This window comes from Salmo trutta, chromosome 34 (assembly GCF_901001165.1).
Source record: "Salmo trutta chromosome 34, fSalTru1.1, whole genome shotgun sequence".
In the NCBI taxonomy this organism is placed as follows: Eukaryota; Metazoa; Chordata; class Actinopteri; order Salmoniformes; family Salmonidae; genus Salmo; species Salmo trutta.
This window is the reverse complement of record NC_042990.1, coordinates 12,571,387-12,596,068: the sequence shown is the minus strand read 5'-3', so window position 1 is coordinate 12,596,068 and position 24,682 is coordinate 12,571,387. Positions and strand designations below refer to the sequence as shown.

The 24,682-nt window shown below is 43.0% G+C and overlaps 1 protein-coding gene across 4 annotated transcripts; it reads left to right on the top strand.

Moving 5' to 3' along the window:
- The first annotated feature begins 68 nt into the window (after positions 1-68).
- LOC115173604 (exopolyphosphatase PRUNE1) lies at positions 69-24,320 on the top strand. Of its 4 annotated transcripts, XM_029731866.1 has the most exons (9): positions 69-874; positions 6,483-6,827; positions 6,936-8,818; positions 10,978-11,183; positions 11,867-12,051; positions 12,298-12,456; positions 15,667-15,761; positions 19,623-19,781; positions 20,542-24,320. In XM_029731866.1, the coding sequence occupies exons 3-9, from the start codon at positions 8,780-8,782 to the stop codon at positions 21,025-21,027; spliced, it is 1,329 nt and encodes a 442-aa protein (XP_029587726.1). In that variant the 5' UTR covers positions 69-874; positions 6,483-6,827; positions 6,936-8,779; the 3' UTR covers positions 21,028-24,320. The 4 variants fall into 4 exon arrangements, with proteins under 4 accessions (XP_029587726.1, XP_029587724.1, XP_029587727.1 ...); XM_029731864.1 differs by lacking the exon at positions 6,483-6,827 and having other exon boundaries at positions 8,714-8,818; XM_029731867.1 differs by lacking the exon at positions 6,483-6,827.
- Positions 24,321-24,682: the final 362 nt, after the last annotated feature.

Here is a 24,682-nt window from a genome sequence, read left to right as displayed (position 1 = left end):
GACACCCCTCTGGCTCCGCCCCTGGCTACAAGGTCCTTACTTTGCAATTACATAGGCTAGTCGAAAGTTGACCAAATAATGAAAAGGGCTGTCTGGTAGCCTCAATAAATACACAAATATTTGTAGTTGAACAAGTCGTTGCATGTATACATGTCTTTTTTTTACTTGACTTGAGGCTTGACTTGAAAACATGACTCTACTCGACTTGGACTTTACTCGAGTCTTGACCAGTTATTCTTGGGACTCGATTTGAGACTCGGACCTTGTGACTTGTGACTCAAATAATAGTGACTTGGTCTCTCCTCTGAAAATCTCTAATGTAAAGCCGACAACGTTGCCTACCATTATGTCAGACCGTGACATGCGAGACCAAATACATTTTTACCTGTCCAAATTTTTACATGGCCTGCAAAAAAATTTAAGAAAAAAAGGTACGCACTGCACAATATGTGTGGACCAGAAAACGCTCTCTCCTCACTATCAATTGTTCCTGCAGTGAGGAATTACAATCTTCAGATGATGTTTTTATAACCTATCATCTGCAAATAATCGTTGTCTTGAGCTCAAAAAGCAGTATAAACATTATTCAAATCAGGGAGCCAAATGAACGGCTCTTTCACAGATGCGATTCGGTCCCCGCCGTTCACCAAAAAGAGCCGTTCAAAAAGAGCCGTTCTTCCGCGAACGACCCATCACTGCCACTTTGTACCCTTCAGCAGCTTCTGCTTTTCAAAACGGGGTGTAGGAATATTCGTCAACTTGTCTTTGCAGAGGACACGGGTCTGTAAACATTCTGTTTGGCAGAATATCCCGGGCGTGCTCTACGCTGGCGAAAATGGAGGGGTTTCTACAGAGATGTCGCGCTGCATTAAAGGTAGGCACGCACACGAATACGTTTACTATACATTGCATTTCATATTTTACAAATGTTTCATTTGCTCTGTTTAATGACTAGCCTTGTCCATCGCGTGCTCTCTGCTGTCTTTCACGCAATTCATTTACATATTCAAACTGTCTAAATTACTGTCACAGAGGCTGGTCACTTTTTCCCAAGACTTTTCTGCTTTTACTATTGAATTAGCTAGCCTATTACTATTATATTACTATTCTATTATTCATAATGTATGGATATCCTAACAACCTGTCAACTAAAATTGAGAGTGTATTGATTCATTCTCTCAAGTTACAACGTAGCTGAATTGAAAAGAGTCTAATTGCAGTATGGTTCAAGATTCAAAAAAATCATTTTTCCTGAAGATGATGAATCTTTTTTTGTAAAAGGTCATACACACAAAACACAGAGCGCCATGACTCATAAGGACGTGGTGTGTGGATGAAGAGCTAGAATTGTCAGAGAGCTAGAGGAGGTAGAATACTGCCCACTGAAACTTACAGTCATTGTCACATATTGCATCGTTGGTATGTTTTCAGCATATTTCGCAAGGGGTTGTCACATTAGAGTCATATGACCAATGCCATGAGGGTTAATGATTTGTATGACATTTTAGTCAAGTGCAAAGAACCTGACATAGTGGGGAAAAGCCTCTTAAGCTATTCCCGTTTTGTCCCACCCTGGCATCTCCTGCACCCTGTATTACCTGTGTGTACATTCAAGACTAAAGGTGCCATGTATGGTGGGTTCCCCTTGTTTATATAGGCTATGTGGGCACACGCACACCTCCCTCTTTCTCCGGCTGGAGTCTGGGCTAAAGCTCTCACTTCCAAATTCCTGTGGCCCAACAGCTTGACTGTTGTGCATGTGACATTAATAGTGACATTAGGTGACACCTCTGAATGGCAGACATCTCATCCCCCCTCCCTCCTTCCCCTGCAGCCTTGGTATGGAATGCAAAGATTTAAAGAGAAGGTGTCTAATTTCAAGGGGTCGGCGATTACTCTTGAGGAGTGACCATTAACCCGCTTTACTTTAGTTTTTTCCCCTTCCGTCAGAGAACAGCTGTGGTGGGATATCATATGGCCGAGCAATCAGAGAACACATTCGAGACATGACGTGAGACTAATCAAAACATGTAATGGGCTGAATTTAATTCCCTTCTTAAAACCCTCTCCGTAACACACTGTAGTATTTTTTATTTAACCTTTATTTCACTAGGCAAGTCAGTTAAGAACAAATTCTTATTTACAGTGACGGCCTACACCAGCCAAACCTGGACGACACTGGGACAAATGTCAGCCGCCCTATGGGCCCAATCATGGCCGGTTGTGATACAGCCTGGATGTAGGCCTAGTTGTAGTTTGTAATGGCCTAGTTGTAGTTTGTAGTGGCCTAGTTGTAGTATGTAGTGGCCTAGTTGTAGTTTGTAGTGGCCTAGTTGTAGTATGTAGTGGCCTAGTTGTAGTATGTAGTGGCCTAGTTGTAGTTTGTAGTGGCCTAGTTGTAGTTTGTAGTGGCCTAGTTGTAGTATGTAGTGGCCTAGTTGTAGTTTGTAGTGGCCTAGTTGTAGTTTGTAGTGGCCTAGTTGTAGTATGTAGTGGCCTAGTTGTAGTATGTAGTGGCATAGTTGTAGTTTGTAGTGGCCTTTTGATTCATTCACTTAAAAGTTATTCTTTCCCAGCATCCTCCCCCCTTCTCTAAGTATGAGTTCCCGTTTTGGGCGTAATAAAAGCTTCGTGGCATACTTCCTGGCTCTTGTCGGCTGTTAGATTTAATGTTTCTGCCCTCTGGTCAGATGCTTCTGTTTGGTCCACATCAACCACTTAGGCCAGGTTATATCTGAATACTGCCACACAGAAGGTCTCTGTGTTCTGATGGGCACTGGGCTGCCTTAGTTTAGCCACTGTCACTTCACATTATGGCCTCCTCACATGGCTGGAGACTAAGTGTTGATGTTTATGTCTGGGGTCGTCCCTGACTACTCTACCTGGGGAGCTTAACGCTTTGTATACCTGTCCTGTCTCACGCCCACACACTCCCGGGTTGGGGGGCCCTTAACATGCTCATCTTTCCCATAATCAAACACTTGAAGACAATTTAATATTATTGGTTGCAGCAGTCTTTCTTTTCAGTGATGGGGCAAGGCTACCGGTATGTTCAATAGACCGAGACAGTAGATATCTGTCAGATAGTTCCTTCATTGACTGTGTGTGCCATAATTCTGTTGTTATGATTTTAATTGATATTTTGTAAACAATACAAAACATACACATACAAACAACAACATCATACAAACATCAACTACATCACACCTGCCCAGACCCACTTGAACACACCCCCATCTTCAGCGCCTGTATCACTTTCCGCCACAAGGCCTCAAATTGCACTCTCTGCGTAGCCCACACACTTTACATTTTTAGATAATAAAGCATTTTACTTTTCCATTGCGTTAACGACAGACGATTGGTTGATTTCCAGTTTTTAAGTCTACGTTTTTTAAAAGATGATTGACGAGAAAATATCGTCCAACCCATCGGGTATCTCACTGCACCCTCATATGCCATGTCTTGAAATATGCAGACAGACGGATTAAACAAAATGGTCTATTTAAGCAATAAGGCCTGAGGGGGTGTGGTATATGGGCAATATACCACGGCTAAGGGCTGTTCTTATGCACAACGTAACGCAGAGTGCCTGGATACAGCCCTTAGCCATGGTATATTGGCAATATATCACAAACCCCAGAGGTGCCTTATTGCTATTATAAACTGGTTACCAATGAAATTAGAGCGGTAAAAATACATGTTTTGTCATACCTGTGGTATACAGTCTGATAAACCACAGCTGTCAGCCAATAAGCATTCAGGGCTCGAACCACCCTGTTTAGCATTTTTTTTATACATGTTTTTTTGTTTTGCCTATCTAAGGAATGTCAACCTGCCCAAGTTCATAACCATTACCATTACTTACCCCTTTCAAAAAATGTAGAACTAAGAACAGATATAGCCCTTGGTTCACTCCAGATCTGACTGCCCTCGACCAGCACAAAAACATCCTGTGGCGTACTGCACTAGCATCGAATAGTTCACGCGATATGCAACTTTTCAGGGAAATCAGCAACCAATACACGCAGTCAGTCAGGAAAGCAGAAATTTGCATCCTGTAGCTCTAACTCCAAAAAGTTTTGGGACACTGTAAAGTCCATGGAGAATAAGAGCACCTTCTCCCAGCTGCCCACTGCACCGAGGCTAGGTAACACTGTCACCACCGATAAATCCATGATAATCGAGAATTTCAATAAGCATTTCTCTACGGCTGGCCATGCTTTCCTCCTGGCTACCCAAACCCCGGCCAACAGCTCCGTACCCCCCGCAGCTACTTGCCCAAGCCTCCCCAACTTCTCCTTCACCGAAATCCAGATAGCAGATGTTCTGAAAGAGCTGCAAAACCTGGACCCGTACAAATCAGCTGGGCTAGACAATCTGGACCCTGTCTTTATAAAATTATCCGCCGCCGTTGTTGCAACCCCTATTACCAGTCTGTTCAATCTCTCTTTCGTATCGTCTGAGATCCCAAAGATTGGAAAGCTGCCGCGGTCATCCCCCTCTGCCAAACTGTTATAGACCTATATCCATCCTGCCCTGCCTTTCTAAAGTCTTCGAAAGCCAAGTTAATAAACAAGGTACTCAAGGTACTAAATGATATCATAACCGCCATCGATAAAAGACAGTACCGTCTTCATCGACCTGGCCAAGGCTTTCGACTCTGTCAATCACCGCATCCTTATTGGCAGACTCAACAGCCTTGGTTTCTCAAATGACTGCCTCGCCTGGTTCACCAACTACTTCTCAGACAGAGTTCAGTGTGTCTAATCGGAGGGCCTGTTGTCCGGACCTCTGGCAGTTTCTATGGGGGTACCACAGTGTTAAATTCTTGGGCCAACTCTTTTCTCTGTATATATCAACAATGTCGCTCTTCCCTGATCCACCTCTACGTAGACGACACCATTCTGTATACATCAGGCCATTCTTTGGACACTGTGTTAACTAACCTCCAAACGAGCTTCAATGCCATACAACACTCCTTCCGTGGCCTCCAACTGCTCTTAAATGCTAGTAAAACCAAATGCATGCTTTTCAACCGTTCGCTGCCCTCACCCACCCTCCCGACTAGCATCACTACTCTGGACGGTTCTGACTTAGAATATGTGGACAACTACAAATACCTAGGTGTCTAGCTAGACTGTAAACTCTCCTTCCAGACTCATATTAAACATCTCCAATCCAAAATTAAATCTAGAATCGGCTTCCTATTTCTCAACAAAGCCTCCTTCACTCACGCCGCCAAACATACCCTTGTAAAACTGACTGTCCTACCGATCCTCGACTTCGGCGATGTCATTTACAAAATAGCTTCCAATACTCTATTCAGCAAACTGGATGCAGTCTATCACAGTGCCATCCATTTTGTTACCAAAGCCCCTTATACCACCCACCACTGCGATCTGTATGCTCTAGTCGGCTGGCCCTCGCTACATATTCGTCGCCAGACCCACTGGCTCCAGGTCATCTATAAGTCTTTACTAGGTAAAGCTCCACCTTATCTCAGCTCACTGGTCACGATAACAACACCCACCCGTAGCACGCGCTCCAGCAGGTATATCTCACTGGTCGTCCCCAAAGCCAACACCTCCTTTGGCCACCTTTCCTTCCAGTTCTCTGCTGCCAATGACTGGAACGAATTGCAAAAATCGCTGAAGCTGGAGACTTATATTTCCCTCACTAACTTTAAACATCAGCTATCTGAGCAGCTAACCGATCGCTGCAGCTGTGCATAGCGCATCTGTAAATTGCCCACCCAATCTACCTTCCTCATCCCCATACTGTTTTTATTTACTTTTCTGCTCTTTTGCACAACAGTATTTCTACTTGCACATCATCATCTGCTCATCTATCACTCCAGTGTTAATTTGCTAAACTGTAATTACTTCGCCACTATGGCCTATTTATTGCCTTACCTCCTCACGCCATTTGCACACACTGTATATAGACTTTCTTTTTTTTCTATTGTGTTATTGACTGTACGCTTGTTTATTCCATGTGTAACACTGTGTTGTTGTTTGTGTCGCACTGCTTTGCTTTATCTTGGCCAGGTCGCAGTTGTAAATGAGAACTTGTTCTCAACTAGCTTACCTGGTTAAATAAAGGTGAAATATATATATATTTTTTAAATTAAGTTAAAGTTAAAATAACACTATTCCCAACAAAAGGGGAATCAAAGTGGAATTTATTTAGCTGAAAAGTTATGCTGGTGATGAGGATGAGAAAAGAAGCATAGAATGAGGAAAAGCAGGGGTTTGTCTCTCTTCCCTCTCTCCAAACAACTTGCTACTCCATCCACCAATTCCACGGTTCAGCCTTATCTCTCTGAGTCCCTGAGGCCTGTGCTAAGTGGATTGGAGAGAGAATGTCTCAGTGTGGTGTGGTTTTACATTAACCAGATGGAATGAGAGCTATGATGGGGCTCTCAGAAAGGGGAACGGGTGAGAGTAGCCAGCGTGCCTTACTGCATTTGATTTGTGTTTCAGCATTAATGGAACACTATTGACTCATCAATATCAACCCAATGAAGCTAGCAACCTGGCTCAAAGTGATCCCTGGCTTGAATGCTGCACTCAAATGCCAGCCTAAATGGATTGCTCTGTGAATGTGGTCGAATTCACATTAGCGTGGGATATGAGGATAACTGTTAGAAAACAACACTGCCCTATTGTATAACAGTAATTGACATTTCTCAGCAATAGAGTGAGTTGAATATGAAGCCCGTTGCAAAACAGTTCACATTGTCTACACTTGCTCTGCGAATGACACACAAAACAGGTGCACAAGGACATGCATGAAGATCCGAATCAGAGCGTCCTGTCATAATCATGGTACTATCATAACATTCTTCCTCTACACTTCCATTATTTGTGTCAGGCCTACGTTTTTCCACCAGCCAAGTTGTTCACCTCTTATCTAACCCTTGTTTATATTTCTAGCCTCGTCTTTGAATGGATACTGCAGTACTGGATTACTACAGCTGTAGTAGACGTCGCCCTGAATCGTTCTGTTTACCATGGGGCTGTCGTGGATTCACGGTTGAAGAGCTCTGCACACACACACACTCTGTTGTTAAATATAGCCTCCCTTGGCTCCTGTTTGCCTGCCCGGGTCTGTCCACTGCTACGCCTGATGGGAGGTGCCGCGCACGCTGGGAAGAGGGAGATAAGAGGGAAGGGGAAGCTGGGCGGCCATGACGCCATGTTGTCGTACACTCACACTGGCGTTAGTGTCGCCCACGGGGCACTTACATTGGGCACTTAACATGGGGCGAAATGGCTCTCTCTCCATCCAGTTGTCTACACACTAAGCTACAGCCCATACTGATGGGGAGAAAAAACTGTCTAAAGCAGATCTGGACATATTTCTTGATTTGCCATTGAAGTCAATAGGATGCACATCAATTCTCAATATATTGAGATCAACAGGGGAGATCCTACACTGGTTACACTGGTTCACAAAGTACAATGGTGGACCAATCTTATAGGTTGATTGTTAAATCTATGGTGGCCCTATGGGACAAAGTATTTGTTAGCATATAAATCCCTACAAAATAGTTAGTGTTTGGACTTCTTCTCCTGGTTTACAGATAAATGACAGGTTTCCAGCAGTTATGTTCATAAACTAACTGAACTAGCTAGTTAAAGTGTTCTCAATGTATAGCAGAGTGCTTCAGAAGAACTTAGCTAAAGCCAGACGGTTGATTTTGCTTTTTGTGTCCTGCCATACTGCCACACACTGGTAATTAGTGCTGTCACAGCGTGGCCATCATCACGTCACATTTGCATTTAGCAAGGCCGTCTCCCCGGTGTCAAGTAATAACATCGTTTCTTTCATTATGTCACAGATAAAGCGATACTAATCACACTCCTTATCACAGTGGGTCTACCAGTCGATGGCAAAATTATCTCGCCGAGTCCAATTAATAGTTGTAGCCGCACATTCACTCATTGTTATTAAAGACGTCCCTCAGCGGTTTTTGAACATTTACTGTTGAAATGCTATTTCCCAGGTATAAATACAATGCAGTACACACACTAAAGGGTAAAGAAATACGTTTTGAACAAAATCGTTTTTTGTTGTTGTTGACACAACAGCAAACTTCAAGGAGCAGGCCATTCAAAGAGTTGGTCTGATGGGAATCTGTGATGTCATCGGCCCTCCTTGAGGAACAATAGAGGAGCATGACTTGTGCTATGTCATGACTTATCTGGACCACCTATTGAGATGTGCCTATTGTTAAGTAAATCAGTTGTTAAATTAGGTGAAAAGTACACTGGAGTGCCACTTTAAAGTAGGTGATGTTCTTTGGTTATCATAGCCTATGTAGATTAAAAGAGGCAGTCCAAAAATGATAGCATAGGCTAGATGCTAACTAACTACTGTGAGCCAGAATTAAATATAGGTCTATCATTTCAGTCTGTCAACATGGGATTTGTTTCACTAGGCTATTATTGGCTATTCATTAACTGACTGCAGGCAGGTATCTAGCATTCTGGCGACTGTTTAGCCAATACCAATGCTTTTTACATTTTGACTAGTGTAGCCTTGGCCGTGTAAAAAACCGGTTTAGAAATCTACAATGTATAAATCTGACAAGGAATTTTCCCACTCTCTTTACTTCCCCCTCTCTTTTCTTTCCTTCCTTCCTTCCTTCCTTCCTTCCTTCCTTCCTTCCTTCCTTCCTTCCTTCCTTCCTTCTTTCTCCACTCCTTAGGGCAGTTCGGAGGGCAGCTCTGGGATCCACGTTGTCCTTGGCAACGAGGCCTGTGACCTCGACTCCATGGTGTCGTCCCTCGCCTTCGCCTACTTTCTGTCCAAAGTGAGTCAGCTAGCTTCTAGTCTGTGCCGCCTCTCATTAGTGAATCCCTCAACCAAGGTCGAAAATGAGTTACCACACCTGAAGTATCCATTCCCCTTCTCATATGTTTAGTTTTTTTTATACGGTAACAAGTAATTGACACTTTACTTCAGGGGGGGTCCTAGTGCCCTTGACAAACTTGGCCCTCACAAGAGGCTTCCAGAATGATCTTATGCAATTATCAGCCATGTATTTTTGGGGTGTCTCACTACTGAGATTTCATTTTGTTTCGGCCCCCCTGCTTTACTTGAGTCATAAGGACTACATAACACTCATAATCATGACATAATGTCAGTTATCATAAGCTGACACCAGTTATGCCATGATTATGACAGTGTTATGTAGCCCTTATATAACGGGTTTTTAGTGAATTGTTACCCAAAAATACATTCACTACATGGCCAAAAGTATGTGTGCTCGTCGAACATCTCATTCCAAAATCATGGCCATTAATATGGAGTTGGTCCCCTCCCTTTGCTGCTATAACAGCCTCCACTGTTCTGGGAAGGCTTTCCACTAGATGTTGGAACATTGCTGTGGGGACTTGCTTCCATTCAGCCACAAGAGCATTAGTGAGGTCAGGAACTGATGTTGGGCGATTAGGCCTGGCTCGTAGTCGGCGTTCCAATTCACCCCAAAGGTGTTCGATGGGGTTGAGGTCAGAGCACTGTGCAGGTCAGTCAAGTTCTTCCACACCAATCTCGACAAACCATTTTTGTATGGACCTCACTTTGAGTACGTGGGCCTTCCCCAAACTGTTGCCACAAAGTTGGAAGCACAGAGTCGTCTAGAATGTCATTGTATGCTGTAGCGTTAAGATTTCCCTTCACTGGAACTAAGGGGCCTAGCCTGAACCATGAAAACAGCCGCAAACCATTATTCCTCCTCCTCCAAACTTTACAGTTGACACTATGTATTGGGGCAGGTAGTGTTCTCCTGGCAACCTAGATTCATCCGTTGGACTGCCAGATGGTGAAAGGTGATTTATCACTCCAGAGAACGCGTTTCCACTGCTCCAGAGTCCAATTGCTGCGAGCTTTACAACACTCCAGCCGACGTTTGGCATTGCCATGGTGGTCTTAGGCTTGTGAGTGGCTGCTCTGCCATAGAAACCCATTTCATGAAGCTCCCAACAAACAGTTCTTGTGCTGACGTTGCTTCCAGAGGCAGTTTGGAAATTGGTAGTGAGTGTTGTTGCTCTTAGACATTTCCACTTCACAATAAGAGCACTTACAGTTGACCGGTGCAGCTCTAGCAGGGCATACATTTTACGAATTGACTTGTTGGAAAGGTGGCATCCTATGACGGTGCCACGTTGAAAGTTACTGAGCTCTTCAGTAAGGCCATTTCACTGCAAATGTTTTGTCTATGTAGATTGCACGGCTGTGTGCCCGACTTTATACATCTGTTAGCAATGGGTGTGGCTAAAATAGCCGAATCCACTAATTTGAAGGGGTGTCCACATACTTTTGGTGATGTAGTGTACCTTCTGGAAATCTTCTAGTATGAAGACCGATAGACTCTATGTTGTGGTTGTTTGAAATCAAATTGCTAAATTAATATGTCCCGCTATGCAGTAATTAATATATCTCCTCATTTAACTTGTTAATAGTGTTGAGAGAGCTGGGCCAAGTCCTGAAGCACCCCCGGATCAGAATTAACTCTGTGAGTGACTGATTTCTAGGTCTGAGGTCCATGAATAGCTTGACCAAGCATAAGCAAAATGCCCAGAATTCTCCAAAATAGGACCAGACTACCTTCAGAGTCACTCGGATCATACTCAAGCAGAAAAACAGTGTCTGTGCCCTGGCCACCAGCCACCGGTCTCTCCTTATCTTTCGTTACTGCATTGATCCATCTGCCCTCGCTAACCCCTGGCTATAGCTGCTCGCTAGCCTATACGCCCCCGCTACTCATGAAATATTCACACAACCTCAGATACTCAAGATCCGCCAAAGGCCTGAGAAGGTGGACGAAAACATTGTAGAGGAATCCCAGCAAGCCTCAGCAGGAAGGTGTGTTGGTGTCAGATGTCTGTTTTGAACTGGTCTCCCTCTTCCATCCTCTCCTCCTCTCCTCCTCTCCTCCCTTCCTCTTCTTCCATCCCCCTTTGTTCCCAGACGTCTGGCAGCTCGTGTAAGACTGTGGTGCCAGTGCTGAACATCCCGAGGGCCGAGTTCCCCCTGCGTTCAGACAACGTGTTCCTGCTGAAGGAGAGCGGGGTTCCACAAGAGGCTCTGGTGTTCCGTGACGAGGTGGACCTGGCAGGGCTCTATAGAGCCAAGAGGCTGGTGCTCTCCCTAGTGGACCACAACGTGCTTCCTAGGTCAGGGGTTGCAACATGACTGTTCCTATTTATTCTCTGCCTTTCTCTCACTCAGACTTTCTACCAATGATACCTACAGTATCAAGTAGTATTGACAACACAGGACAACTTTGTGTGAAAGTGCCTGATATGTGGAGGGCCAGTTTCCCGGACCCAGATTAAGAAAACGTGTTTTTTTTTGTGTTACTTTTTACCCCTTTTTCTCCCCAATTTCATAACAGTTCTCTCATCGCTGCAACTCCCCTACAGACTCGGGAGAGGTGAAGGTTGAGAGCTGTGCGTCCTCTGAAACCGCACTGCTTCTTGACACAATGCCCGCTTAACCCGGAAGCCAGCCACACCAATGTGTTGGAGGAAACACCGTCCAGCTGGCGATCGAAGTTAGCTTGCAGGCACCCGGCTCGCCACTAGGAGTCGCTAGATCACGATGGGACAAGGAAATCCCGGGCCGGCCAAACCCTCCCCTAACCCGGACGACGCTGGGCCAATTGTGCGCCGTCTCATGGGTCTCCTGGTCACAGCCGGCTGTAACACAGCCTGGGATCGAACCCGAGTCTGTAGTGATGCCTCAAGCACTGTGATGCAGTGCCTTTCTGCCACTCGGGAGGCAGAAAACACATAGTTAAGGATATATGACACAATGTATTTCACAATATTCACTCAACTCCAACTTTTCCCCGTAGTGCCGACATTGACTTGGAGGAGGCAGTTGTGGAAGTCATTGATCACCACCACCTCGAGCGGACACCCTCCCCTTCCTGTTCGGTCACCATGGAAACAGTGGGTTCCTGTGCCACCTTGGTGACGGAGTACATTCACCACAAGGCACCTGAAGTGCTAGACAGACAGGTGGCCCAATTATTATACGGTAAGGTTGCCACAGCAATAATTCTCTCACGTCCAGCATTCTCTATAACACGTGCCAAACTCCAGTACTTGAGGGTCACAGTGTCTCCTTGTCTTTAAACAATGCATACCTCAGAACTAGGTAGTGGGAATATGTCAGGATTAATCTTTACTGAAATCGACAATTCTCTTGTAGTTGCGCTTGTTTGTCAATGCCAGCGGTAATCATTGGCTCAGTTCACCTATACTTGGCAGTGTGCCCACACAGGGGCCATCGTGCTAGATTGTGTCAACATGGCACCAGAGGCGGGCAAGGTCACACCCAAGGACAGCCATCTGGCCTGCCTACTGGAGTCGCGCTTCCCCAGCCTACCACCCAGGAGCACCCTTTTCCAGTCCCTACAGAGCGCCAAGTTTGACATCTCAGGTAATAAAGAAAAACCCGCCATGGGAAATGTGTTGACAGGTGGACAAAATGACACTGCCTTGTCACTTGACATTTAGGGACATAGGATGTCATGACAATATGACATTATTATGTCAGTATTATGACACTGTTAGGACATACCATTCAAATAAAGTGTTACCCGTATTTTAAAGAGTGTTGTAGAGTAAGTGTGAGATTTTACACGACATCAAAAGAATGTTGTGGAGTGTCCATCTAGAAGTAAACAAAACAATATGTCAAACCCTTTAGGTAGGAACCTCTGCTCTCTTGAACCAATGACTGGACAAAGCCATCGATCACGTGACACCATTCATTCCTATGTGCAGACTCAATAGTGCATTCAAGCCAAATGAAGTCGGTTAAGATGGCGTCTAATGGAGACATAACATGCGCAGTTTGAGCTAGTCCAAGAAGTGACGTTGCAGGCTAGCTCAGTGTTGCCCCCTCTCATTGATTAACTCAAGCTGAAGGCCGACTGGGGTACCGTGATATTGGTACCATGATTGTCTTCTAAGTAATGTTTTCTTTACACAAAGATTGACCACGACGATTGCCATTTTTCAATTCACTTTAATGGGGGGTCCTGTTTTCTCCTAGCAATGCCTGCAGTATCGCAGTCGGCCTTGGACTTCCAGGGCTTCAATGAAAAGGGACAGTCAATCTCCCTTGTGTTGACCACATTCCAGGTTTATCTTACTATGTGTTATGTTATACTGGTACTGGGTAATGTTCATGATGACGTTGACCTTAACAAGGGCCCCAGGACCAGTGGAAACAAAATAGCCCCATAACATCAGAGATCCACCACCATATTTTACAGTAGGTATTGGGTTATTTTTTGCTCATGCATCCTTATTTCGACGCCATTACATACATTGTGTCAGAGATAAAAATTCAATACTTGACTACATCCAATACTTGACTGTATTTGACTACGTTACACCCCGCGTTGTGGTAATTTACCATAGAAATAGAGTGTTGTTGTTTATCACTTATACAACCAAATCAAATCAAACTTTATTTGTCACATGCGCCGAATACAACAAGTGTAGACCTTGCCGTGAAATGCTTACTTACAAGCCCTTAACCAACAATGCCGTTCAAGAAGAGTTAAGAAAATATTTACCAAATAAACTAAAGTTAAAAAATAAGAATAAAAAGTAACACAATAAGAGTAACGAGGCTATATACAGGGGGTACCAGTACTGAGTCAGTGTGCAGGGGGTGCAGGTTAGTCGAGGTTGTTGATAATTGTACAACCAGCTGAAGTCTGCTCCTAGTGACAGTCTGACGTACCGCCTGGCTCTGTGTGTGTGTCTGGTTAACTTCTACCATGGAGGGTTCAGGGCGGTTTGCCTTCAGAAAGTATTCACACCCCTGGACTTTTTTTCCACATTTTGTTGTGTTACAGCCAGAATTTAAAATGTATCACATTTAGATTGAGATTTTGAAACTGGCCTACACGCATTACCCCATAATGTCAAAGTGGAATTATGTTTTTTTGATATTTGTACTAATTCATTAAAAATGAAAAGCTGAAATGTCTTAAGTCAATAAGTATTCAACCTCTTGGTTATGGCAAGCCTAAATAAGTTCAGTAGTATACATTTGCTTAACAAGTCGCATAATAATTTGCATGCCCTCACTCTGTGTGCAATAATAGTGTTTAACATTATTTTTTGAATAACTACCTCAAAAGTATCTGTAAGGTCCCTCAGTCTTACAGGGAATTTCAAACACAGATTCATTCAAAAAGGCCAGTGAGGGTTTCCAATGCCTCGCAAAGAAGGGCACCTATTGGTAGATTGGTAAAAAAAAAGCATACATTGAATATCCCTTTGTGCATGGTGCAGTTATTAATTACAATTTGGATGGTGTATAAATACACCCAGTCACTACAAAGATACAAGCGTCCTTCCTAACTCAGTTGCCGGAGAGGAAGGAAACCGCTCAGGTGAAACCGCTCAATGGTGACTAAAACAGTTACGGAGTTGAATGGCGATGATAGGAAAAAACTGAAGATGGATCAACAACATTGTAGTTACTCCACAGTACTAACCTAATTGACAGAGTGAAAAGACAGAAGCCTGTACAGAATATTCCAAAAATATGCATCATGTTTGCAATAAGGCACTAAAGTAATTCTGCAAAAAATGTGGCAAAGCAATTCACTTTTTATACTAAATACAAAGTGTTATGTTTGGGGCAAATCCATTACAACACATTACTGAGTACCTCTCTCCATATTTTCAAGCATTGTGGTAGCTGAATCATGTTATGGGTACGCTTGTAATCGTTAAAGACTGGGGGAGTTTTCAGGATAATAAAGAAAAGGGAATGGAGCTAAGCACAGGCACAATCCTAGAGAAAAACCTGCTTCAGTCTGCTTTGTCAATCTATGTCAAGACCTGAAAATGATTGTCTAGCAATGATCAACAACCAATTTGACGGAGCTTGAAGAATTTTTTAAAATAATAACGGGCAAATGTTGCAGGTGCAGAAAGCTCTTAGAGACTTACCCAGAAAGACTCAAAGCTGTAATCGCTGCCAAAGGTGCTTCTACAAAGTATTGACTCAGGGGTGTAAATACTTATGTAAATAAGAGTATTTATGTATTTCATTTTCAGTGAATTTGCAAAAATGTATAAAAACATGTTTTCCCTTTTTCATTGTGATGGGGTATTGTGTGTAGATGGGTGAGAGAAAAAACAAATATTTAATCCATTTTGAATTGCATCAGTAAGACAACAAAATGTGGAATAAGTCAAGGGGTATGAATCCTTTGTGAACTCACTGTATATGTAGGGCCCTGTGTTTTGGTCACATCACCTATATTTTTTACATTTGATTTAAAGGCTTCAGGATAGGATAAAGTAATCCTTCTAACCCCCCCCCCTTAAAATATTTAGATGCACTATTGTAAAGTGGTTGTTCCACTGGATATCATAAGGTGAATGCACCAATTTGTAAGTCGCTCTGGATAAGAGCGTCTGCTAAATGACTTAAATGTAATGTAATGTAAATGCTTCAAATAAAGGTTTAAAAACCAGGTCATGTGACATGATTAACCAAAACACAGGGCCCAACATACAGTATATTATCTGCTGTAGTGTTTGTCATACAGTAGTGTCATTACCCAATTACATGCTGCCATTGTAATACTGCGTGTCCCATTGGTTTGTGTTACAGGTCTTTCTACAGAGCAGATCCTGCTCAAGGACATGAAGGCTGTCTCCAGAGGCGACCTGAGACTGGCAGTCAGTGCTGTGTACATGACACTAGATGTACGTACTTGAATTAATCCACTCTGCCACCACCTTGCTTTAAACTGAGACTCAGCGATATTAGGTCACCACAAGAGCAGTGCAGCCAGAGAGTGTGAGGTAAGAGGCTGCTCTAGTCAGCACCAACACATACACTGTTAAACATCTGCACAGGAGTTTGCATCTTTCTAATGCAGTATGATAGCTGCATGACAACAAATGCTGACGATTGCAGCCTCTTGCTTCGCGCAGTCTTTGTTTGTGTCGGAAGTTGCCCTGCTCCTCATGGTAAATGAATATTGCTGAGTCTACCTTTAACATCACTCTCTCAGCATCATACTGTGTGTGTGTGTGTGTGTGTGTGAACCTTTACTCTTCCCCGTTAACAGCGATGTGTTAAAATGGCCTACTTTGCCTTTGAATAACCAACTCTTTAATGAATTTGGGTTTGCAGATGATTCACCAAGTCATATTTCCTACTCCTTTGGGATAATTATATTCCACTATTAGAATCTTTACTCTTCAGTCATACTCTTCAGTCACTCTACGATGTTACCAATTTAGCTATCAGACTCGCTTTTAATCCTGGGAGATGATCTTTTTTCAAATTCTTCATTCTGACAAGGAGCCTCTGCCTCGGGGAGGTGCTGCTATATGCAGTGACAGACATCTAGGAGCGAAAGTGACAGCTATATGCAACTAATGGCTCAGAGCGTATATATTTCACCGTCTGATTAGCATAAACAAATGAGATCAGTAGCTACAGTGTTGCTTCAGACCAGGCTAAACAATAGCGACAGGAGTCATGTCTGTTAGTTAAGAATACTCCCTGATATTTGGGTGGCCATCATTGCTCACAGAAGACGAGGAGTTGAAAGTGGGAGTCTACTGTAGTGAATACAGATAGTTGACTCCTGGTGAATGCACATCAAATAAGTAACTCTGTTTAACTGCAGTGCAGTTCCTCCGTCCCAATGCAAATGTATTATTTTTTACAAATACCTTCTATTAGAGCTGGCACAGTTATTGTGTAATTGTGTAACCGACAATTATGGATAATAACCGTGAACTAACGCACTTATTAAGAGAACATCCCTGGTCATCCCTACTGGCGTTGATCTGGTGGACTCACTAAATTTGTAAATGATGTCTGAGTGTCAGAGTATGCCCCTGGCTATCTGTAAATGATGTCTGAGTGTTAGAATGTGCCCCTGGCTATCTGTAAATGATGTCTGAGTGTTGGAGTATGCCCCTGGCTATCTGTAAATGATGTCTGAGTGTTGGAGTATGCCCCTGGCTATCTGATAATGATGTCTGAGTGTTGGAGTATGCCCCTGGCTATCTGTAAATGATGTCTGAGTGTTGGAGTATGCCCCTGGCTATCTGATAATGATGTCTGAGTGTTGGAGTATGCCCCTGGCTATCTGATAATGATGTCTGAGTGTTGGAGTATGCCCCTGGCTATCTGATAATGATGTCTGAGTGTTGGAGTATGCCCCTGGCTATCTGTAAATGATGTCTGAGTGTTGGAGTATGCCCCTGGCTATCTGTAAATGATGTCTGAGTGTTGGAGTATGCCCCTGGCTATCTGATAATGATGTCTGAGTGTTGGAGTATGCCCCTGGCTATCTGTAAATGATGTCTGAGTGTTGGAGTATGCCCCTGGCTATCTGTAAATGATGTCTGAGTGTTGGAGTATGCCCCTGGCTATCTGATAATGATGTCTGAGTGTTGGAGTATGCCCCTGGCTATCTGATAATGATGTCTGAGTGTTGGAGTATGCCCCTGGCTATCTGTAAATGATGTCTGAGTGTTGGAGTATGCCCCTGGCTATCTGTAAATGATGTCTGAGTGTTGGAGTATGCCCCTGGCTATCTGATAATGATGTCTGAGTGTTGGAGTATGCCCCTGGCTATCTGATAATGATGTCTGAGTGTTGGAGTATGCCCCTGGCTATCTGTAAATGATGTCTGAGTGTTGGAGAATGCCCCTGGCTATATGTAAATGATGTCTGAGTGTTGGAGTATGCCCCTGGCTATCTGATAATGATGTCTGAGTGTTGGAGTATGCCCCTGGCTATCTGTAAATGATGTCTGAGTGTTGGAGTATGCCCCTGGCTATCTGTAAATGATGTCTGAGTGTTGGAGTATGCCCCTGGCTATCTGATAATGATGTCTGAGTGTTGGAGTATGCCCCTGGCTATCTGATAATGATGTCTGAGTGTTGGAGTATGCCCCTGGCTATCTGTAAATGATGTCTGAGTGTTGGAGTATGCCCCTGGCTATCTGTAAATGATGTCTGAGTGTTGGAGTATGCCCCTGGCTATCTGATAATGATGTCTGAGTGTTGGAGTATGCCCCTGGCTATCTGATAATGATGTCTGAGTGTTGGAGTATGCCCCTGGCTATCTGATAATGATGTCTGAGTGTTGGAGTATGCCCCTGGCTATCTGTAAATGATGTCTGAGTGTTGGAGTATGCCCCTGGCTATCTGTAAATGATGTCTGAGTGTTGGAGTATGCCCCTGGCTATCTGTAAATGATGTCTGAGTGTTGGAGTATGCCCCTGGCTATCTGTAAATGATGTCTGAGTGTTGGAGTATGCCCCTGGCTATCTGTAAATGATGTCTGAGTGTTGGAGTATGCCCCTGGCTATCTGATAATGATGTCTGAGTGTTGGAGTATGCCCCTGGCTATCTGTAAATGATGTCTGAGTGTTGGAGTATGCCCCTGGCTATCTGATAATGATGTCTGAGTGTTGGAGTATGCCCCTGGCTATCTGATAATGATGTCTGAGTGTTGGAGTATGCCCCTGGCTATCTGTAAATGATGTCTGAGTGTTGGAGTATGCCCCTGGCTATCTGTAAATGATGTCTGAGTGTTGGAGTATGCCCTTGGCTATCTGTAAATGATGTCTGAGTGTTGGAGTGTGCCCCTGGCTATCTGATAATGATGTCTGAGTGTTGGAGTATGCCCCTGGCTATCTGATAATGATGTCTGAGTGTTGGAGTATGCCCCTGGCTATCTGATAATGATGTCTGAGTGTTGGAGTATGCCCCTGGCTATCTGTAAATGATGTCTGAGTGTTGGAGTATGCCCCTGGCTATCTGATAATGATGTCTGAGTGTTGGAGTATGCCCCTGGCTATCTGATAATGATGTCTGAGTGTTGGAGTATGCCCCTGGCTATCTGATAATGATGTCTGAGTGTTGGAGTATGCCCCTGGCTATCCGGAAATAAAAAAACAAGAAAATGGTGCCATCTGGTTTGCTTAATATAAGGTATTTGAAATTATTTATATTTTTACTTTTGATACTTAAGTATATTTTAGCAATTTTATTTACTTTTGATACATTTATATATTTAAAACCAAATACTTTTTTACTTTTCTCAAGTAGTATTTTACTGGGTGATTTTCCCTTTTACTTGAGTCATTTTCTATTAAGGTATCTTTACTTTTACTCAAGTATGACAATTGAGTACTTTTGCCACCACTGGTCAGCAGGAGAAACTTAATTTACGAAAGTTCCAAGCGGTCAAAAACATTCGTTTTTAAGACAGGGGTGTCACCAAAGCTATGTTGTATTCATTAGGTATGTCGTAGCTAATTTTCAAAGATGCATTACAAGCTCAAAATAATTTTTTTACAAAAATGAAAATTATGACAATAACGTGGCTATTTGCATGACAATTAAACATGACCCAAAATGCCATAACCGACCTGGGTTATGTCATTTATACTGTACCTGTACTTGATTGAGCTTGCCTTTTAGAATCGAACCAAGTAAACCCTCAAAATATTTGAACGATTTTGAATAATGCCTGTTTTCTATATGGTATAGTTTTGTTGTTTACTGTTGTACATCATCCCATGCGTTCAACAGATGTTCCTACAGCGGAAGAGCCTACAACGGGAGCTTTGTGAGTTCTGTCACAAACATCGTTTTGGTGCGGTGGTCGCCATGACAATCTCTTTCAATGAACGCAGCGAGCCCCATCGGCAGCTGGCGGTCTACAGCTCCAGCACCCTCTATAGGGAGGAGGTATGAACTGCCATGCCAACTTATACTTTACCGTTATTTAACTAGGCAAGTTAGTTAAGAACAAATTCTTATTTTCAATGACAGCCTAGGAACACTGCCTTGTTCAGGGGCAGAATGACAGATTTCAAACTCAGGGATTCACACTTGCAACCTTTTGGTTACTAGCCCAACGCTCTAACCACTAGGCTACCCTGCCACCCCACATATTGACCCCTAGACACGTATGATGTGAGATGATTTTATATTTATAGGCTTAGTAATATAATAGTAAAGATTTGATAGGGGGTAGTTTTTTATAATAGGTACTGGTTCCACCTAGCCCTCTAATAGACTTGGCAGAATTTACCAATTTTGTGTGGCACATTTCTGTTCCTGACCCCGAAAAGTATTTTATATGAGTTCAGTGTATTGTAAAATGGCCATTTGAATATTGGTGTGAATCTTTCCTCCCTGCTGCTTAAATATACATAAAAAATTGGTCTACTTTGTGTGCCAACCTACCTACCTACCTTGTTAGTTTAATATTGGCCTTCAGAAACTATTCCTTGGTGTGAAAATAAATAGTATTATTATGTGATATTAAGCATGTCTGTAAGTGAGATAAATCAAAGTATTCAATGCTGCCTGTTGCCATTATTTATTAGTGTGTTTTTCCTCTCGGGCATATGCAGGCATGACAATTTGAGAATATTAGTCAATGTTTAAAAGGCAACTATGAAATAGCAATACACTTTTAAGTGTGTTTCACATTCTGCTGTAGGTGAGCCAAGCATTAGAAAAGGCCCGGAACCCCTCTCTGTGCATCTCTCCAATGAGCAGCCCCTTCAACGACATCAAGTCCTATCTCCAAGGCAACGCGCTGGCCTCCCGCAAGAAAGTGCTACCTATCCTCAAGGACTTCCTGAAGGAGTGGGACAAGAAGCAAGTGCATTGTGGGGAGGCGGAGGACTTTGAGGAGCTGGACAACCACTTTGACCCCACGGGGTCGCCTGGTATCGACGGAGACGCCCGTCCCCACTGCTTCTCGGCCTCTCGGCACCACCGCCGCCGCTTGTTGGGTGCCGAGGACTATGGGACGGAGGAGGACTTCCAGGTGCCGGCCACACCCATGAACAGCCTGGTGGAGGGCTGTCCACTGGACGCCGGCCTGCCCCAGATCAGTGCGGAAGCCATTTTGGAGAAGTTCAGCTGCATGGTAGGGGAAGCAGGGGAAAATAAAGATGTCAGCTGGCCAGGTGATCAATAACCTTCTATTGATGCCTTTAAATCCTAGTGCCCCTGGCTCTCTGTCCGCGTGCACTGCAACCCAACCAAAAGACTATAAGGACTGTTCAAACTCAGAAGCATATCAATCAATTGTATGTTTCATAAGGGACATCTCATAGCGGATTATAATGACAATCCAAGGGGCCATGTACAGTAACTGACTCACTGGTTATATAGCAATCCAAGGTTTTCTATCAGCAGCTCTGGTAATTGACTGGAAACAGGGTCGTGTTCAGGAGGAACAAAACCGCCCAAAACGGAGTGAAGCAGGGCGGTACCATCTTAACTTATCTAATAAGAAATGCTCGTTCTTGTTTTCCGTTGCAAAACGTTTTGCTACGGTGTGCCCAAATGAACACAACCCTGGACTACCATGGCCATCAAACTGATCACCAAGTTCTTATGGATGCTTTACTCAAGTCAGGACTAACAACACCATTACGAAGGATAGGACATCCTTCTAAAAGACTGAAAAAGGTATGACTTGTACCTTCGAAGACTCCAGACAACAATGAAGGTTCAATGGTGTTTTCTCTCTGTATCCCATCTGAGTACATGGGACTGCCTCATTGGTTAGTGCCATCTCCAAGTGTATTGGGAGTAGATTGGACATTTGGAAAATACATGATGGACTAATGTAATGAATCTTTGAAGGGCCTATTTCAATGTCACAGGCATTTGAGTGAAGCTTTATTTTGAGGAGAATATTGCCCTGGAGAATGACTTTATCCATTTTTGCAGCATGTGTTTCAGTAGTCCTGGTCCTTGAAGACTGCAGAGTTTGCTGTTTTTATGTGCAACTTATCTATGTACAGCTTCAGTAGTGAGTTATTGAGCTGATGATTGAGCACGCGATATCTCCTGGCATGTGTGTGCGAGCGCGTGTGTGTCTGTGTGTGTGTCTGTGTGTGTGTGTGTCTGGAGTTCTTGGTTAGCGTGATGTCCTGATGACATTATGATCAGGGTTGTTTCAGTCCATAGTTCTCCTCATTGTCGGAATCCATCTGGAAAAGAAAGAAGGGAAGAACACTCACCCTCCGTACAAAGAGAGAGAGAGGTGGAGAGATACATACCAGATCTCGGATGCTACTCTGCTGTTCATTCATGCGTATGAACTGCCTGCCCCCAGTCAGATCTCTTCTTTTTTCCCCGTCATAAATGTTGTTCTGGAGGCAGCTCTGCAGAGTGGTCACTAGCTGGCACAGCCACAAAGTCCTACAATCTGATTTCAAACCTAACCCTAACCTAACCCTAACCTTAACCCTAATCATACTGCTAACCCTACTGCATAACCCGAAACTTAAATTAAGACCAAAACCCTTTTTGTTTTCATGAATTTTTACAATATAGACATTTTGGAGTTTGCAGGTGGCCCATCTACCCGGAAATCGCATTGTTTTGCCTCAAGGACAAGACTCATCCCAATAAATATACTTTCTCTCTCTCTCTCTCTCTCTCGCAGGTTTGTCTGAGATTTAGATCACAAAGCTACTTCAGCTGCCCAAAAATATACACAAATCTTATGTGGAACTTATCGTCTAGCTTATCGTCTAGATGTATTCAGGGAATTACCATTGATTATGTCGTCCTAATGACGTCATAACATTTTGATAACAAATTAAGTGACGCAGAGGTTGACTTCATGCATACAATTTTGCGCTGAATTTCGTTCAGCATGTTATTCCTGCATTACAAAAAAACGGTGATACGTTTCTATTAATACCCCCCTTTGTATTTTTGAGTTACCAGCCTGTTCCCAGATCTGTTTGTGCTCTTGCCAACTCCTATCATCAGTGTTGACTATACAGCATCAACAGATCTGGGCTAGTGCTGAATTGCTCTGATGATGGTATCTGATCTGGAATCTGTGTCGCATACCCCAGAGAGCCTTGTGGCGGTTCATTTGAGGAAACATTACTGCATTAGCGCAGATGTCTGCTTCATTAGCTGTCTGTAGTTGGGCCTGAGGAGTAGGTTTGAACTTGCTGTACCACAGAGATGTGCATACACCCCTAGGAAAACCCACATACAGATGAATGCATAGACACAAACACATTAGACAGTGGCCCGATTCCATTTCCGTCACTTGTCCCTTCCTTTACATCTACCATTTCAGTATTCCCAGATCACAAGGATTCGATAGGTCTAAGTAAGTGATAAGATGATGGCTCCACCTCGTTCGATAGGGTATGTGAAGGTTCTACCATACACTCACCTATCCAGTCCTTTTGCATCGTGGAACTTCAAACTCTGAGAATAAGGGACTAAAATGGAATCACAGACTAAAATGGAATCCTGCTAGTCTCGCTGGAACTTTGGGCTTTGTTAGAATTCCCAGATTTTATTTCATATATCTTTGACAACAGAAAACATCTTAGAATGTTGACTAGCCCTGTGCTGAACCATTTAATGAAGATATTAAATGAAGATAGTATAGTTGATCATGCCACTTGATTATATAAATCAACCGTGCAGTTTCATTGATTTATTCTCTACATCACAGCGAGAAATAGTTTATAGTAAAATAATATGTTGTGTCTAGGCTAGCATGGTATTGATAGTGAGTTTGCTATTAAACATACTCTGAAAGATTATTATATTGAGCCTCAGGTATTAAAGATTTGGCAATGCTTGGCTTGTAGTTGTGTTTTTTTCTCTTTTTTTGCCAGCTAAACCTGCATGAGCCCAAAAAAATCTATTGTGCTAATTATGTTTTGTCCTTCTATTTTATCTCCAAATATACTTTTTGTTGAAATGTTTCATGGGAAATGTAGCTTATGTGGTGGACAGTGTAATGGCTCGGTGACTCTGCAGTTTAATTTGAACACTAAAACGAGTTTGTTTTTCCCATACCATTTGTCATGATTACATGTTTTAGTAAACACTCTTGTCACTGTGGTGTTCTAATTTCTCCAAGTCTTTAACTGACATTTGAAATGTTAGCTTGCTGGACTTGTTTAGCTTCTAAACAGGTTGAATGACAACAAGTCATTCACAATGTTGTTTCTTTAACTCAAACTGGTTCCTTTTTTCAGTTTCTCATGGCTTTAATCCAAAGATGCCCCCCCTCAACCCCTCTACATGCAGTTCCTTTCAGCATGGCTAGTTTTGTGAATTTTATGCAGGACAATCGGGATTCAACTTCCCTTTTATTCAAGTACGCAATATGACAAGTGTTTTCTGTGTGGTTCCTGAATGCGAAACCACGTGTATGACGAGATTATAAGAGAAAATGTTAAAATATGCACTTCTATTAAAAAAAAATGATTTTAAGAGTTTGTGTTGTCATCAAGTTTTATTCAGGCTTCTAACTGATTCTGGATTATTGATCTGATTCAAAATCATAACCTAAAGCTAACAAGGCACTATTGGAATATTTAGTGTCTATCACTAACTATTACGAACTACACCAGTCAGTAGTGTCTTCATTTCTCTAAGGGTGTGTTCTCACCATTTTCCCACCATATGCTGTGTGTGTGTGTGTGTGTGTGTGTGTGTGTGTGTGTGTGTGTGTGTGTGTGTGTGTATCCACCATTCCTGGTCATGTCTCAGCATGTTATTGTGTTCATATACAGTGCCTTCAGAAAGTATTCATCACACCACTTGATTTATTCTACATTTTGTTGTGTTAAAGT